This window comes from Trachurus japonicus, chromosome 23, assembly GCF_045865225.1.
Source record: "Trachurus japonicus isolate A0001 chromosome 23, Traja_1.0".
Lineage (NCBI taxonomy): Eukaryota > Metazoa > Chordata > Actinopteri > Carangiformes > Carangidae > Trachurus > Trachurus japonicus.
In genome coordinates, this window is record NC_140929.1 from 22595754 (window position 1) to 22610548 (window position 14795).

The following is a 14795-nucleotide window of genomic DNA, read 5'->3' on the forward strand; positions in this document are numbered from 1 at the left end:
CATCGCAGCGCATTTATGCCGCGGCTGCCTCGGAGGAGAAAACTTTTTTTTTTCTTTTTTTTAAATCATTAGCGGTGCTTATTTATTAGTCCACACTACATTTTGGTGCCTTCGGTCCTCTCTGCCTCGCATCGTTTCAGGGAATAACTGGGAAGGTTTCAGAATGTTTGTAAACTGAAAGCATATTTTCTAACAGGCTTAATGACACCTGTCGTCTCCCTCCCAACGGCTTACGTCGAGAGAACCACCACAGATTATTGTAAAAGGTTTGAAAGTCCGAGGCTCGATCCAAAAACGCTTTTTTACACAGCAGAAAATCACGTTGCTTGATCCGAAACTGTTTAACACTACAAAATACCGAACCATGGCATGATAATGTAGTTTGATCCGACTGCGCTCTAACGTGCCGTTTTTTTAATCCTAGGTTAACCGGATAATAAATTCATAACTAGATAGCAGATTGCCTACTCGGGTACCCGGGTACTCGGGTAACCGTGCACATCCCTATTTATGACATCAGGCTGACAGCAGCTGTTTGTGTGTTTCCTTCAGGTTTCTCCGACGTAGACCAGACGTACGCCCAGAGGACGCAGCTCTTCGACACGCTCGTCAACTTCTTCCCAGACAGTATGACCCCGCCCAAGGGCAACCTGGTCGACCTCATCACCCTCTAGCCCGTCCCACCTCTGACACACTTTACCCCCCCACCCCCACCCCCCATCACCTCAGCCACTGGGACTGACTGAACACCACCCGTGCACCTGATGGGACGGAGGAGACAGAGACCAGTTATTTTTCTATGGGTGGACCCTGCTGGTGGGAGTACACTTCACCCGGAACAGCTCCGCCTCCGTCGCCACCCGACGGTGACATAAACACACACACGCCATCCACATCACCGCATTTAGCTACATTACACGACGGCCTGAGGTGTGTGTTTGTGTGTGCGTGTGTGTTTTGCCTTTTCTTTTAGAACATCCCCCTCCATTTTTTCTTTCTGATGAAGATTTCTTGGAGCACACGAAGCCCCTCTCAACTCTGCCAAACATCACTTTCCTTTATTTTCTTCTTAAATCCTGACTTGATTTTTCTTCCCACAAACATTTAGGCCAAAAAAAAAGGACTTGTCCACAGTTTTTTTTTTTTTTCCACAGACACAGATGATGAGTTCACATTCACTGGTATTGATTTGACTGGGGACAGGATGGTTAGATTATGAAAAGAGGAGACCACTTCCCGTCCTCTACAAGCACTATCTGTTTATTATTTGACTACATTCTCCACATATCATCTGTAGGACTTTAGGACACATCTGGCCTCATGTCAGTTTTCATTCTGATGATTGATCAGCTCGCCATTCTGTAACACACGCCCCCTATTTATGACCGAGACGGCTGTTCAAGTGCAAAACAAAGTCAACATTTTCAATATAGGAACAATAGACGACTGATTCTACTAGATAAAGTTTAATATATATCTAAATATACATTTATATTGGTTTTGGTTGTTATCCATAAAAAAAATGGTCTTCAGTCTTTAATGGTCTGAAGCATAATCCTAAGTGGTTCAGTGGTGTACAGAATGTGTAAATATACATATAAGATTTTTAAAAATAATTCATGGACTGAACAGATTCTGTGCTGGATCATGCTCTTCCTTGTCCGTCTTTATCCGAAAGTCGAGGGCCACATACAGTAACTGTCCTGCCCCGTGTGTAAAACTCATCGTTGCTTATTGGGAAGAATTTAAAATAACCAGTGGGTGTGAGATTTACGTATTTGTACCAGTAACCCAGTTACAACGCGAGTGGAAAAAGGTGTTTTGGGTCTGTTTGGTGTGTTTGATAAATAATTAGGTAACATTTTCTGTTTTTTTTTTTTTTCTTTCTTCAAATCCCAAATGTCTGAATAGTTGGATAAAGTAGAACCAGCCTGAGAAGTTCCATTAACATTTCATTACAATCATTATTCCACTGAAACCATGGCCACATAGCGTCTCCCTTTTCGCTTTTAAATAAGATGAAATACAGGGATCCAATTGTGATTTTTATTATACGTTATTCGATATAATCTGCTGTAAAACTCAATCATCGATATAAAAAGGCAAACAAAATATCTCATCATACATCTTCCCCCGAGCGCAGCAATGATTTTCAAATGTGATGTCAAAACCCAAAGAGAGCCAGTTTCTAGTGACAGTGGGGAAAAGGAGAAGAAGAAAAAAAAACATCAAAGTGCAAAACTTGCTAATTTTTAAAGAGTAATTTAAGAATGAAATCTGTTAACAAAATCGTAATATTATATTATTATATATTCCCAGCTGGTATTGCTCAGCAGGAGCACTTGGAACATCCTGATTCACTCATTTATCAAACTAGTTTCTGTGGCGTTCAGTTTGTCGGTACTTCCCTCCGCCTCCAGGCTGCAGAGAGTTCATTACTGGCACTCTCATTTCAAATGGAAAGGAAAACATCTGCATCACAGGTCACAGTCTGACCTCCAAAGCTTCATCCACACCCTCCAGCCAATCAGAGCCAAGTAATTAATGGCTGTAGTCTTTAGTTGAAAGCTGGTTGCCGTTGTTCGACTCATTCAGTAAAACACAGCAGGTCGACACACACGCCTTTCACACACATCTGGCTGCCTGCACAGTCTCTGTGACGAAGGCCGAACTCTCTCCATGTCGGTGAATAGTTATTGCTTTTCTCCACCGTCTTTGCCTGGAGGAACTCTGTGCAGTTTTCTGCTCATCACTCAAAGGCCTAATTCTCAGTTCTCGTAATGAAACAATGATATTTGATTTATCCCCATAGTTTAAACTGCCTGTGGTAAATGAGAAAGAGGAGGCAGCAGAGATTTAATGTGGAGTGAGATTCCTCCAAAAAGTTGTTGGATGTTGGGGAGGTGAGTTAATGTCAGATGATGAAGTCTTCCATCAACAGGTCAGGCTCAGATTCACCTGCTGTCACCAAATCACATTGGATTTCCCACTCACCCAAAATCCCACCCTTTGTTTTTTTGTTTTGTTTCCAGTTTGTCGTCTTCTGTAAGTGTCATTCACATCAACAACATCCCATGGACAAAAAAAGAAAAATAATTTTTCATTAGTCAGGTGAAAGCAACACACGATTGTCTCTCCTGGTCCCATCAACTACGACACAACACAACACTGCATGAACACTCGACACACCCACATCTGCTGCGACTGTTAATAATCTGTATGTAATGTACAGGATCGACACTGTTTCTGCTCTTAGGGGCTCAACTGGGAAAAATCTAAATCTCAGCTTTCACATTCAAACTTCATTGTAACTTTAGGTGGTCTCGTCTGTAACGAGGACAAAACCCCCAACGTAGATTTTAAGATCAAAGGATGAAATAATAGCGTGTGAGCGTGAGCTGCGTTTTATCGACACCTTATGCACTTATTTTGAAACGAAACGACGATACTGGTTTAAGCCCGTCGCGCACTATAAGAAACAGCCACTGTCACCAGTTTGTGTGTCTCATGTTCACAGTCGGTCTCAGTCACAGATCTGGGAGTGTGTGTGATGATGAACTCCTTGTGATGTTTGGAATTTAAATATCTTAAACCTATTTTCTAAAAATAGAACAATTTCGACTCATTTCTTGATCCGTAGGGCACAGATGACAACCGAAAAAATAAAAATGTAATAAAAAGAGCACGCCAACTGTATGGAAGATGTGTATAAATATATAAATTGACAAAAAAAAAAGAACGGGTATAAATTAAGTAATGAAATATTCCTCTGTCCAGCTTGTGTCTTTGTAGTTTAGATGATCACTTAAAGCAAAAAATGTCAGATGTGTCGTCCATAAAATTGGGATGCAGAGCTCTGTGATTTTATTGTAACGATAAAACATGAAAGGCACAAACTGGGCTTCAGTAAATTAAATATTATATAACATTAAAACTTGGGAGGGGTAGGGTGGGGGGGGATAATATATTTTGTCTGTTATATGCTGCCATCAGCCACTGTGAGCTACTGAGGCTGCTGAGCTCCACTTCTGATGAGGAGGAATGTTTACTTGTGGCTCTTGACTGTGTCTGCTGCTCTGCAGTACTGTCACATGTATGAAATGAAAACACGATCCTCACTGAGGTGAGCTACATCACTGAGTACTAATGTGTTGGTTCCACGGTGCTGACGTGAACTGAAGGGAGGCGGGGCAGGAAGCGGAGGGGAAAAGTGGAGTGTTTTTTTTTTTTCAACCGAGACGACTGCTGCCACCCACCTGTCGGCTCAATACGAAGCTAGGTCCAGCAGCTAGTTAGCCTAGCGTAGCATTAGGCTAGTTAGCCAGTTAGCCAAGCTTAGCGTTAAGCTGGGGGAAACTGGTTGGCTAGCTACCTGCTGGCTTTAGCTTCATATTTAGTGTGCTATCAACCCTCGTTATTTAAGTCACTACAAATATGTGTTTCCCAAAATATCCAACTATTCCGTAAAGGATTTTGTAGCTAATGAGCTGAAATCGGAACAACAAAAATCAGCGGTGTGGTCCTTTAAGTGTCAGACATGAGCTTGTTATTCCCCTACCTGTGGAACAGTTGAATGCACTTGATGTGGAATATTTATCCTACAACAAAAGAAACCCTTACATTAAGTGAAGCATTGTATAATATAGCATTGTATAAAAAGATGTTTACTGTGACTCAGTAATGTTGCTGGTGTGTCGACACTGGAGATGAGTAGTTTCCATCGCTTCACATTGAGCTTCAGGGTTTTCTTTTTTTTTTTCTTTAATAAATTATTTATTTGTTTGTTTCCAGACAGTCGAGCATGAGAAGGGAACGACAGACTTGCTTCTCAAACAGCCTTTAATTCCCTGAACTCACCACTGACAGAAAATCTAACCTGTATTAGTTAAACCACACTGTGTTTTTGTTTTGAGGTCGGCTCATGTTTTATACTTCAGCTGGTGTGTGTTTTTGCCTATAATATTTTCTGCCCTTACAACAACTAGTGAGGATACAGACCTGTGCTGATTGATTGGACACAACAGCAACAACTAATGAAGCTTCTATGGTAGACAAATCTACAGTTCTGTGATTTAACACTTAAAGCTCATCATGCTCCTGTAGAATTGATTTTTCGTTTTGTGCCAGAGGAAAACTGTGTTTAAAAGGACTAATTGAAAGCACCTTTGTAAAAGACACAATGCCAAATACTATTTTTTCTTTTTGCTATTTTAGCATAAAGCTCCTATACATAAAGTTTGCTGATTATAATTTTGTATTTTTCTCTATTGTTTTTCCACCTCGCCCTCCTCCCGGCCCCTGGGTGGGACTCAGGAGTTGTACGGCTGGTACTCTCAGATCAGTGAGCACTACTCTGTGGATACAGTGAATGTGTAGAAAGCCTTGTAGTATTGCATTGTACGTAATGTATATAATGAATAAAGACTGTATTTTGTTCAGGTTTTCTTAACTGCTGCCTCTTTGGTGTTTCTGCCCCCCCCTAGTGGCCACGTGTGGGTACAACCGAGAGAAAACTGCAGAGAACAAGTGGAAAAAAAACTTTCATTTATTTGCAAACCTGAAATAGAGCCGCCGCCATGGCGATCAACAGTTTTACAGCTTCCAGTGTGTCAGACCCCTGCTGTTTGCCTTCAGCAGCAAACAAACCATAAATACATCAAATACTGATACTTACAAGTACTAACGTGAAAACGACACCGCTATAATAAAAGTGAAGGTGTAGACACATACAAATACATACACACAATAGATGGATTGGAGTGCCCAGTGATGGTCTCACATGTACTATATAGTTTGAAGTGGAAGTAAATATATATATTTAAACTTTTTACTCAGTTTGAAGGGAAGTACATTATTTAAAATTAACAAAACATTATTCAAAATTTCTTTCCTTTTTTAAAAAGTGTTTAGCTGCAGGGTTTTTATCAAGACATCTTACAGTGTCAGATGGCTCAACCCTTCCAGCAACAATGACAATCAGCAACAGAGAAGAAAACACAATTTACACACTATTTACAGCATTTTCATCAGATCTGCACCGAGTCCCTGGCACAGAGTCTGAAATGATCAATATCAGCTTATGAGTCCACTTTTATCCTTGTAACCTTTTGTCTTATTCTTGATTTAAAAAGGCAAAACTTCCTAAAACATGTCATCAGTTTGTTTTCTTAATGAATACTGAGCTAGTTCCTCCACTATGGAAGCCCAGAGGGACCAGACTGCAACCTACAATTATCCTCAATATTGACATCTGTCAGTTTTTTATTTATTTTTTTATTATCATACTTTGGTAATAAAAGAACTTCTCTAAATTCAAATATTGTGTTTTGTCTATGCATGAGCCCAGCACCCAAAGATTATATATTTATAATTATATATATTATATAATATTGTAGATGACTAAGAAAAGCAGCGGCAATTCACATCTGAAGCTGGAACCTGTGAACTTCTGCTGAAAAGATTAATTCATGATCAGATTTTCACTGAATTCCCTGTCAGTTGGCTAATTGATTACCTGACTTACTGTTTCCTCTCTACCACTCCACTGTTGTTTCAAATAATGAGTCATAACCTGGAGCTTTAGCTCGTGATTGTTGTGATGAAAACAATTTCAAATCAATGATGCATATTGAGACAAGATGCACGTGTGATCTGTCCCCTCTGGGCCCCCGTAGAGTCAATATGTTGTTATTTGGATTATATCTATACACCCAGTGTCTTTATGGGCAAGTTGCATCTGTTAGTGCTCCGTTGTACCAGTGCAGCTCTCACAGCCACTGGACGTCTCCTTGTAGTCCACACACACACACACACACACACACACATACACACATACACATACACATGCACACGGAATATCACCAGGACTCTTTCAGCTATCCTGAGGTCATCTATCTAAGTTAGTTACTGACGATGTTGTTACTGATCCGATCATCTGATCTTCTTATTATAACACACACAGATCCGCCGGCTCCTTCACACAGTTAAGAAGTTAAGATGTAAAAAATACTGTACAAACAGGTGCTTGGTTCAGACCAGCAGAGGAGAGGACACACTCCTTCTGACTTTTTAGAAAAACAAATGTGAATGAAATACATTTTACTAACATTTTTGAACTGTGCTCTGGAGGAAGCCACACTTATATTGCAGGTCCCTTATTGTATAAAGGTAGATGTCCGTCTGTTTTTGATTATAAAGCTAGTTTCACTGGTTATAAACCTGTTGTTAGTGATGCTCCATAGAGAAGAGACGTAAAACTACACTTAGATGGTTTCTAAGACTTAAAACCACAAATATGTTTTCTTATCTAGCTATCAAACCTTTGACTAAAACACAGGAAATGTGACATTATGGGATCTTTAACACTAATCTACTGTATAAAGGCACTGAGCGTTAAAACATTGTGTTTTCAAGGCCTCTGCGTCTGATTGTACAGATTTTTCTTCATCACAGTGTTTGATTTTTGATCCTTATTTCAGTTTCACCACGATGCAGCAGAAGCGCATCAAACAGAGCAGGTGAGGAGCTGTGGCTGCTCTATGGGATGTATTTCTATGTGAGAAAGTCTTCTGTGGCTACGCGGTCACGATCCCGGCGTCAGGAGAGTGTGATGTAAAGGCAGGTGTGGATTCTTTTGTTTGTTTGAGCTTGAACAAGCCACGTCCTGTTGCTATCTCCTCCTCCTCCTCCTTCTTTTCTTCCTCCTCTTCCTCTTCTCTCCCCTCGTCCCCGGGTCCGTTTAAAGGTGTGTGTCCTCCTCGTCGGGCTGGCACATTTCGTCCTTCAGGTTGTCGAAGGGGACGATCCAGCTGTCGTTGAACTCTCCGTTCAGCACCGTCTTCTTCTCCTGCATCTCCGGCTGCACCTCCATCACCTCCAGCGTGGGGTTGTCATGGTAACCGTTCTCCACCGTGCACAGCTCCTCCGTGAGGTGCTGCTGCAGAGGTTAAAGAGGAAAAAGAGGTGGAGGTGAGAGCAGCTCACACCAACTGATGTGACCTTCAAATGTTGTGGTTTTATTTAAAAGACAAAAACGTTTTAAATGTTTGTACTGTTGATAATATTTGACCTTGATATATGAATATTATGCCAATAAAAACAGTTGTTCAAAAAAAAAAGACAAAAAAGTTCCAGCATGTTTTTGAGACGTGAATTTGATTGATGATTAAATAGTGTGATTCAATCCAACAGGACATGGAGGCAGAGACAGGACATTATTCTGGACTGCAGACGAAGGTCATATGAGTGGTGAGAGGAAGGCTGGGAGATTTGATAGGAGCTTTTTTTGTTTGCCTCTGTTAGATGAGGTCACATTTAAAGATTCACTGTTTTTCATTTTGTTAAAGTCCCAGTGTGTAAAATTGGGGGAAAACAGTGATATCCAGCATTCAGATTCTAGTTTGCACACTCGCTCACTCATTTGCTCGCACTCACCACTCCCATCAGCAAAGTGACAGTGCCCTAACGTGTTTACCACGACTGGGAGTATTATAGGAGCATCAAGCGATAGGGTGAAGATCTAAACCATTTTACGACATGTCTGCTGTTTCCTCCTCCTTTTTTCCTTTCACCTTCTTTATTAATGTGAAACTCGTAAAACGTGCTCTCTGGCTGGCTGGATTAATCCGTTCGGGCTGCGCAAGATGGCGACACTCTCTAAAGCAGTGTTTTTCAACCTTGGCCTCGGGACCCCATGTGGAGTCTCCTGGAATTCATGGGATCGTCTGAAATGTCTAATAATTGATTTAAAAAAATTACTGATATATATTTTTTTAAACTTATTATTATTCATTTTAAAATTATGATTAAAAATACCAAACACAATCTTAAACAACTGTATTCTATACTTTCACTTTACTGAATATAAATCTTGATTGACGGCGGGGTTGCCCAAAATTTGTGATGTCAAAATGGGGTCACGAGCAAAAAAAAGGTTGGGAACCACTGCTCTAAAGCAAGACCCTTGCTATATAAAAGAGTAATAATAAGGCTACGAAAACAAAACAAATTATTATTATTATTATTATTATTTTTGTATATTCAGGTTTTGCCAATAAACCTTGCCAATTTTTACACACTAGGCCTTTAAACCTACTGCTCTTTGAAAGTAGCTGCTGTGCTCAATCTGCGTCCGCGCTCAAAAAACACCAGCGTGAAACACCTTAGTTTCACACTTTAAATCCTGTTGAAACTTGTTTCAAACTTTAAAATTTTGTGTTGATGACATGGAATTGAAAATGACAAATATCCCTGTCAGTCTTTGTGATAAGAACAACTTGATTTGTCAAGTGTGACTTCCAACAGCAAATTGACAGTTACTAGATCTGAAGTTTGGCTTTGGCCCTTTACATGATGATGAATAACAGATTATGTTTAGCAGAACCCCTAAAAAGTATTTATTTTATTTTATCACAATCCTCACTTTTCAATTTAGGAAAAAGAAAAGAAAAAAATCATCTTACTAAACAAGTAAATAAATAAATAACTAAAAAATCATTGTATTTCACAACTCTGACATAAAAAGATGTGTGTCTTATTTAACTCTTTCCCATACTACTCCTATCTATAAAATATTCACTCAGTTTAACATGCCAGTCTGCTGATGTCTGTATTTTCTGATTAGTTAGTTCCTTAGCACTTCAGTCCTGGATAAATTCAACTGTTGACCTGATGGTGGTGCTAGAGGAAAAGGGAAGAGGACACCAAAGGTATCACAGCATATGAGTAGTCTGAATAGGTACAAGATGAGCATGAGGATCTATCTTGAACTCTAGTGAATGTTGAGATGTTCAGGTGTTGGGTGCTACAGATTAGCTCTCCATCTCCACAGGTCAAAAGGTAAAAAGAACATGACAGGTAAAACAATGGTAAAACAATCCTGCTGTGTCTGAACTCTGACCTGGTTCTCGTTGAAGGGTTTGCGGTGGTGGGAGGCGCAGACGGCCAGGATGACGATCATGATGAGCAGAGCTCCGCAGGAGGCCAGGATGGCGATCAGGGTTCTGTTATCTTTCTTCTGTTGGACAACACAGCGACACCGGGGTTTTCTTCACACTCAGGAATTTAACACAATGAGGTGTTTGCACGTGCTCAATGCAACACGGACCCTTACCTGGGTGGCTTCCTCATAATACTGGTTTGCCAAGTTGGTTTTCACTGTAAATGAAATATTGATTTATTTCAGTTCAAATTATATCATTCTTACAAATACGTTTTTAATAAAAAAGAGGGGGAGGGTCTGTACCTTTGCCATTTATCACCACCGAATCAAACTCAACTTTGCCGTTGTCATGCTGCGTCCAGTTTAGGATGCAGGTTCCCTCTTCCAATTCTGCCAACACCCGCTTGCACACCTCCACCATTGCTTTGTGTCCATCCTTGTGAAGATAAATATCAAAAGAAAAGAAATCACACATTTTGCCGCATCACATTTCTTACGTCGCCATAAATAATTCATGAGCTGATCAACGTCTCCACCAAGCCTCAACTATACAGTCAGGAAGTGAGCACAGGAATGTCAGAGGTCACCGCTGAGGTCATATCTTCCTGTGCTCTGATGTGAGGATTATTTCTGGTGTATTATGCGTATAGGCTAACAGAGAGAGAGAGAGTATGAAAGAGGTGTGGGAACGAAGGAAACTGGTGAAAGGCAGGAAGGGTTCCCACTAATACACTCTTTCCACGCAGGGACTGGAATCCTTTCTTTTTTTTTTATAAAATAGCAAACTTCACTTCTTCCTGTGCTTCTGGAAATACAGAGTCTGTAGCTACAGCTCAGAGATCCACCCACTGTTTTGGTCACATTACTTCTGAAAACATAACTGTAACATGTTACACTATAATGTTTTGAAATAAAAAGTGCAGTCCTTTCATATTTCAATCTGGAATCAAAAAATACATTTCCCCCCAATAATATCTAGGAAACTCAACTGAGAAAACAATTAAAATTAAATCATATTTTTACACAATACAATATTTTTTACATGATACAATGTTTTTAATCCTCTTAATTACCACTTTTTTTTTTAGGAAAAATGCTTAAGAATTATTATTGTTGTGGTTATTATTACATTACACCTTGGTTTCATTTCCACTGTCAAACTATTTGATAGTTTTGGAAACAATGAGGCTCTATAAGGCTCAGAGGGATACAATCAAATTCAAACTGACACTTTTAACCTTCAATGCAAATGTTTGTTGAGCACCAGTGCTGCTATAATTAAATGAGTAATTTTTGTTACCTTTTCAGGAAATAAACTAAAAGATAATCTCTACATTGCACCGGTAACTGATATAGAAGTCGCCACACCCTAAAAGGATGTAACGGTATCAAACCAACATGTCTGATTGTTCTTCTTCCTACAGTCCGCTGCACTGTTTAATAATATCTCTAAAAGGAAGACATCTTTGAGAATAAACATGAGTGAGGAAAAGGATGGAGGGGTGTGGGCCTGTCTGTCTCCACTGATGGGACAATAGCAGAGGATGGAAGAGACGTCTGTTTTAATTATTCCATGGATGTGGGTCCTAGCCTGTCAGATTTTAAAGATACTCAGCTCAGACAAAAGCAAAAGTCTTACCTTAGCATCACTGTTTAGGGAATACTGCAGAAGAAAAAGAGAGAGAGAATAAAAGTCAGTCAACAGTCAGCAGTCACGCTGGTGCAATAAAAACACATCTGTGTTACAGTACGTACAGTTAGACTCTGCTGCTGAGGTGTCTTGATGGGGACTGAGGCGTTGGTTTCAAGTTGGTTGTCAGTCGCTGGAGAACTTGCTTTAGCCACGGTGTTGGGGTTGAGGCTGCTGGGGATCACCGGGGCACTCGTCACCAGGGCCCCTGACGCTGTAAATATCACAGTCATTTTCTTTACTTCTCTACTTGAGTCAGTTGCTGGAAAAGAATACAGTAAGTAACGTATGTATGTGCTCTGATCTTGATTTCAGTGGGACTACACGATTAAAACTCAAGTGTCAGATCTGTCTGAAAATGTATCAGATAGATGTCACCGTCATGCAGCAGATAAGCTTTTATCAAGGGGGCAGTTGTCGGTCTGAGAAGTGAAGCTCACTTCCGCGTTCAAAAAACTGCAATCCCCTCGGATTCCTCTGGGGGCTGGTGTCAGAAGGGAGCATTCCCCATAGAGCCCCATGTTAAAATCGCCGACTTTACATCCTCAATAAACATGATCAAAGCCTGGTGTCAGAACGTTTTTTGGTCTCAACCGATGAGGGGGGTGAATTTTTTTTAACTCTACCGTTTTACTGTTATTAGGTTAAAACTCTGACCAATTAGGGCGCGGAAACGTTGAGTGACACGTCCGGAGCAGTCCGGAGACAGGCTGCTTCGAGGCCAGTGGGCGGGCTCTCGGCCGGCCAATCCAACATGGCGCTGTTCAGGCTGCCATATTTGAGTCACAAAAACGACTCCCCAAAACCAATGGGTGACGTCACGGATGCTACGTCCATTCTTTTTACAGTCTATGGCTTTTATACAGGGCTGTTTTCAGACATTCTGGAGGCCCCAGGCAAGAGGGGCCAACAAATGCATTATTCTCTTGCTAAAGGGAGAAAGTTAACATTGGCATTGGTAGCAGTAACATACTACAGTATATATGTACATAGCCATTGGCAACATCAGGTTGTCTTTGATAGCTGTCTCTGGGAGCCCCATTCAGATCGGGGCCCCAGCAATTGCTGGGTAGCCTGCTCTGTTGCAACACCTTTGCTTGTATGGAAACGATTGTGCTTTGTATGACTATAAACCATGAAGTCATTCAATTCAATAAAACATACAGCAGAAGTTGTAGAAGCTATATCATCACCTGGAAATAGAGGCACTTGCTGTTACATGACCATATAGCAGCAAACAAGCATCTATATGCAATTTTGGCAAATATACACATGATTATATTGGAGAGATGGGGCAAAACACAGACACACGTTGCTTCCATGTGTGCAATAAAAAAAGACTATTTTTTGGTGAAATCAAACAAAATATAATGCCCATTCCAGTGAATTACAAAGTTGAGCTCCTTCTACTCTGCTGTGAAAAAAATTGCATTGGGGTGAATGGCAGAGAGAGAGCACCCAGGCTGCATTCAAAACATATTTTAAATTATTCTCTAAATCTCTTTGCATTTTTGACCAGATTGTTATCAAGAAGGCAAGTGTGGCTACAAACTGTGGCCAATCCTTGTGTGTAGAGTGTCATTTGTAGCTTTGGTGGCAGTTTCAGAAGAAAAGCTCTAGTCGCTTTTTTGGATCTGCTGCACTCTGACTAAGATGTCACTCACTCTGGCCAATGCAATACACACTCATTGAAAAGTGTGAAATTTGTCAGAAATGCACATGTGCTTTTAAAGAATTTATCTCAAAAATGGTACAAGCTATGAAAAAGTTGTACACAGGTTGAATACATTAGAAGTTTGTCTACAGCTCAGAATTTGAATGAAGTCTGTAGGTAAAAGTATGTGGAAGCAAATGAGGTTCAAAGGCCACAGAGGACCTGAGTTACAATGAGCTTTATACTATGATGAATCAAAGACTGTGTAAATAGTTGAATATTGCAAACAGTATGAATAGTTGAAAAGAGAAAAGTCATTCCGATGATGTCCAGAAAAAGAATGAAAAGTCAAGCAATACTAGAAACAGCATTTCCTAACGGAAAATGCATGTGAATGCTGAAAGCCATTGCTGAACCGTGCTGAATTAGCAGAATAAATTGACAAACACATGCAAGAAACATGTCCAAGACAGGAATTGAACCCACAACATCATGAGTGGTAACCTGACACACTAACCATATGGCCACAGAGGACCTGAGTTACAATGAGCTTTATACTGTGAGGAATCAAAGACTGTCCAATGACAGCTGAATAGTTGGAATGAAAAGTCAAGCAATGATGGGACATGACTGAGGCAGGAATCGAACCCATGACGTCATGATCACTAAACCTTTATTCTGCCACTTGGCCACAGAGAGACAAGCCTGTTGTCATTCATTGTAATGTGATGATGTGCGGCAAACTGTGGTACAAGTAATTAATGTGATAACGAACACCTGCAACCAATTGAGGGCGGGGGAGGGGAGGTGAATTCCGCCTGTCACATCCATCAGAGGGCAGCGCAGGACAAGAAATGATGGATACAAATCATTCAAGAGCTTTAAGCCTGTGCATATTCAAGAGCTTTGCTTTTCTCTGCTGCGTTCTTGGTTTTCAAAGTTCCAGTGCAAATCAATCTTAGTGCAGTGGTATAAACAAGAAACATGTTAACACAAACCAAGATTGAAAGAGGTAAAGAGAATAGGTGGGGGCGTATACTGTATGCATTATCAAGTTTGCTCATGTGACCAGACCAAGTGGTATTGGTTAAAGTTCAAAGTGGCTGACACACACAGTTGAGCTCCTTCTACTCTGCTGTGAAAAAATTGCATTGGGGTGGATGGCAGAGAGAGAGCACCCAGGCTGCATTTAAAAAATATTTTAAATTATTCTCTAAATCTCTTTGCATTTTTGACCAGATTGTTAGCCAGAAGACAAGTGTGACTCTAGCTGAAAGTATGCTGAAGCTTTAGAGGCTGAAAGAAGTAAGAAGATTTGAAGAGTTTCAAGACTGTTCCAATGCATTCTCTATGGGCCAAAAAAAAATCTGAAATAGCTGAATATTGCAAAAGTATGAATAGTTGAAAAGAGAAAAGTCATTCCGATAATGTCCAGAAAAAGCTGCACGATTTGATGTATGAATTGTTGAAATAGCACAAAGTATGAAGGACTAGAAGAAGACCGTAAAAAG

At 40.4% G+C, this 14795-nt stretch overlaps 2 protein-coding genes across 2 annotated transcripts in view; one reads left to right on the forward strand and one right to left on the reverse strand.

Moving 5' to 3' along the window:
- Positions 1 to 5449, forward strand: part of mkln1 (muskelin 1, intracellular mediator containing kelch motifs) — a 30665-nt gene extending 25216 nt beyond the window's left edge. Inside the window, exon 18 of the mRNA XM_085769595.1 lies at positions 553 to 5449. Coding sequence (XP_085625721.1) covers positions 553 to 674 — 122 coding nt within the window. The 3' untranslated portion in view covers positions 675 to 5449. The remainder of the gene's footprint in view (positions 1 to 552) is intronic.
- Positions 5450 to 5532: 83 nt separating this feature from the next.
- The window catches only part of podxl (podocalyxin-like), a 28451-nt gene continuing 19188 nt past the window's right edge, over positions 5533 to 14795 (reverse strand). The window contains exons 4-9 of the mRNA XM_085769596.1: positions 11696 to 11844; positions 11580 to 11603; positions 10244 to 10376; positions 10112 to 10155; positions 9899 to 10015; positions 5533 to 7936 (exon numbers count right to left, since the gene is read on the reverse strand). Coding sequence (XP_085625722.1) covers positions 7739 to 7936; positions 9899 to 10015; positions 10112 to 10155; positions 10244 to 10376; positions 11580 to 11603; positions 11696 to 11844 — 665 coding nt within the window. The 3' untranslated portion in view covers positions 5533 to 7738. The remainder of the gene's footprint in view (positions 7937 to 9898; positions 10016 to 10111; positions 10156 to 10243; positions 10377 to 11579; positions 11604 to 11695; positions 11845 to 14795) is intronic.